Source organism: Teleopsis dalmanni, chromosome 2 (assembly GCF_002237135.1).
Source record: "Teleopsis dalmanni isolate 2A chromosome 2, ASM223713v2, whole genome shotgun sequence".
In the NCBI taxonomy this organism is placed as follows: domain Eukaryota; kingdom Metazoa; phylum Arthropoda; class Insecta; order Diptera; family Diopsidae; genus Teleopsis; species Teleopsis dalmanni.
The window spans coordinates 100,930,757-100,934,534 of record NC_051847.1 but is presented as its reverse complement, the minus strand read 5'-3'; the positions used below and the strand labels follow the sequence as shown (position 1 = coordinate 100,934,534).

Here is a 3,778-nt window from a genome sequence, read left to right as displayed (position 1 = left end):
TGCCAAACTACATAAACTTAAAATATCGAAAAATATACAGCGCGCGAATTTTAAATGAGAATTTCCGAAAACTTTTCGGTCTTAATGTAAAAGTCTGTTGCGTTATGGTTCTACGGAAAATTTCATTATAGGAACAATAGATCTTGTCTTTGGAAATTTTTGATTGTAAACTAGTATTATTTATTATTATTGACATGTTCTATCATTACTTCAAAGGGGTAAATTAGGAACTTAGTCTATTTACATAGTATTTCCACAAATCTCGGTTTCTAGCAATATGTCTAAACTGATTAAGTATAAATATTTCAATTTGACGTCACTATGAATCTCTGTATTAGATGGGAATACGTTAGTTAATTCATACACAGAGTATAAAAGTGCAAACATTATACATATATATATCAATAAGCGATTCTGTTATGCAGTTAGTTATATGACGAATGATCATGACCAAAATGCATGTTATGCTAAGAATCATATCAATATATTTAATTTCCTATTTTTACTACTAGATATGCTCACTTTTGCCACCAAAAATGAACACCAGAAAAAAACTTATAGAAGGTGAAAAAATGTTAATTTATTAGATTATTTTATAATAGTTGTGAAATTTTTTTTCTGCTACTCTCAATTTTTTAATTTGCCTTGAAAGCAACAACAATTTTAATTTTGACGTGCCCATATAATATTGAGTCATAGTAGTTTAAATGACGTCATTGAAGAATGGTTCTAAAAAAAATTGTAGGACTTGCAAACATTTTTTAGTGTTCATTATACCAAAAAAAAGTTATAATAATAGTAAGATATTAATAAGGGCCATGGCGTCGTTAGGTCCCCCCTTGCTAACACCATTACAACTTATGTGTAATGAAAAATAAAGTTAGGAATTTTTAAATTTCATTGGATTGTACGAAAACTGACAGGCTTACCAACACCGCGTTATTGAATCTCAGAATGGTTACAGGCTCTTTGAGGAGGTATGCAGATCTGAGGTCAATTATTGCTTAGTCTGATGAAGTCATAAGCAATAACCCAGTCAAGGCGTAGAGAGGGGTTACGAAGAAACCTCGTAGCTAATACAGAGTAAAAGTGCTCAAGTGCATTGACTCATATATATTATATGTATATATTATTATATTATTATATACATATAGTATATGAAACACTCCTAGCGTTTTGAACTTGTTATATTTCAGTAGGTAGTAAGCAAAGTAATTTAATAAGTAATAAAGTAGAAAATGAAGGATGCTATTGTATGATGTCAGCAAGCTATTAATCGGGCTGACTGGCGGAGGCTACTTGACGGGGCCAAGGGCTATGCCCGTCTGTAATGGCCAACTAAATTCTATGATGATAAGAAATAACTTGTTACAATTTTTAGCAAACATTGTTGATTGCTTAAAACTATTTATTTAAAATTTAATTAATACATACACAAGAAAAATTTTATAAATCATATTACAATTATCTATTTTACTCTCACACATTTTACATACATTTTTCAAAAATATTTCGTTGTTTTTATTAAACATTAATCGAAAATTTTACTTAATAATATTATAAGAAATTAAAATTATACAAAGTGAATTTGTTGTAATTTAACTGATACTGTTTCCGCGGCGGCTTAAATAAGAATTCAATTTTTATTGCGAGATTTATTGTGCGTTTAATCATTTGCGTTGCGTTGAGTATAAGTTTGTGGTGGGCTATGAAGTGTTCTAGTTCGGCAGGTGGGGTCTTTCTTTTATGATTGACATTATAAAAAATTTTTATGATGATGAGCTTGCAGATTATGATTTGTTATAACTACAGGTAAAAGCGGTGAAATATTCAATTTAAAAGGTTTTGATATCGTGTCTAGCGACGTGTTCGTGTTTCCTATTACTTTGGATTTTCCGTTAGGAATAATTTCGGAAATTGAATCTATCTGCTGTGCAGCTCCCTTGGTGAATGGTTGTGGTGTTAAATCGAAAATTGTAGATCACTGAATTCGTGGCCAATAATTTGAGCCTGCTAAGTCACTGGCACTTTGTGTTGGTATTTGTACCGGGACAGAGACTCCAGCTGATATAACACCTGCAAAAGTATAGTTATCTGAAATTATTGAAAGCAATTATTCGTGCATTTACGATGTTAAGTAATAGAATATGGTAATATCAAAACTTTATGCTAATTATTACATAATATGTTATATGTTAATTTTATAAAAAAGTTATTGTGTTAGATACGAAAATCATTTCGAAATGTTTACATTATAAAATAGTGTGATTTCTGTACCTGTATTTCCTGTAGTTCCAGTGACACTATTACTTCCGTAAACATGTTGAGGGGGTTGCTGATGTGCTGCTGCTGGATTGCATGATGTTCGTGTATGTGTCGCATAAGGAGAACTTAACGCAAGTGGATCATGAAACATGTATGGATAACTATCACGTTGTTGAAGACATGTGGACGTCATTGAACCCAATGACGTTGTCATAGAACTAAACACATAAATTAATATAAATAAATTTTGTAACTATTTTACACATTTACTTGTAGTTTTCTGCAATTGTCGCAATGGGTTGAGGTATTGAAGAATACATTGAATTGAAACCTGTATTCAGTGGCAATCGTGGTGCTACGGCTTGAAGAGGTGGACTTATAGATGTTGTGTGAGCGCCTTCAACTAGAATTGCTCCCGCTCCATTACTTTGAATTGTGGAGCCAGCACCATTTGAATTTTCTGTTACATTATTTGTTACATTTGGTGTATGACTAGAATTTTCTTGGTTATTATTGCTCATTGTAGTTGGATTTCTACTACTGCTTCTTTCATTATTAGATACATGATCAACGGAACGACGTTGCGTACGAAGTTTTTCTTCCCGTCTCCACTTTGCTCGGCGATTAGAAAACCATACCTACATTGTTCAAGAAAGTTAAACGTTATGAGTAACTAGAAAATTCTATATTAGCACATAAAGCATTAAAAAACATTGAAATCAAAAAATCATGTTCTATGTATAATAATATAAAGCACATTAAAATTTATGAAAACTGCACCATATTTGAAAATATAGTTAACCACAAATGAAAACTTAAATGACAGTTCAGTGGTTGTTAAAATCCCTGTCCAACTATGGCAGGTTAATTTAGGCGCCTCTTTTATAAATTAACCTTGCACTGCCGTTCCATGAATACAACGAAATTAACAAGACTTCTGAAACTTTTTTTATTTACTGAACAGAAATCAAAATGAATTCCGGTTTATTTTACAAAAATTGTTGTATTTTTATTGTTCCAGCGTTAATTACTAAATGAATCAATATTAGTGATAAAAGCATTTAGATAAAAAATTGTAGTTGAAATATTTCACGCTGGTATATATATAGGCTTAACTAGGTATAGGTAACATATCAAAGTATTTTTGCCATCACTATGGTTGTGGTTATGTCTATATGTTTATGTAGAATATAAGACGCAATACGAAAATAAAATTTTTAGCAGCTTACTAGATAGAGTTATAAAAGCGTTTTAAAGCTTAGTTGTCTTGACCTATCAATATTAGAGATCATGACAACATATTAAGCTCATTAATTGTTGATTACTATTAGAATAATATATTTCATTTCTTAATAAGCGAAATATAGTCAAAAGCAGTGTAGTCAAAAATACATTTCTAGATTTAGAAAGATACATGTTGAATAATATGGGCAGTCGCATAGAACGTGTTCTGCTGTTTCCTGTTTCTCTTGACAGAGTCGGTAGAAATCGTTTTCTGCTAGACCAATCTTTT

General features: G+C 31.1%; 1 protein-coding gene across 2 annotated transcripts; it reads right to left on the bottom strand.

The window, feature by feature from the left end:
• Positions 1 to 1,543: 1,543 nt before the first annotated feature.
• LOC119682816 (paired box protein Pax-6-like) lies at positions 1,544 to 2,903 on the bottom strand (the record flags this gene model as incomplete). 2 transcript variants are annotated; one of them, XM_038096330.1, is given in 3 exon segments in its annotated part: positions 1,544 to 2,094; positions 2,278 to 2,483; positions 2,536 to 2,903. In XM_038096330.1, coding segments are annotated over 3 exon segments (687 nt in total), but the record flags the coding sequence as incomplete, so codon positions are not given.
• Positions 2,904 to 3,778: the final 875 nt, after the last annotated feature.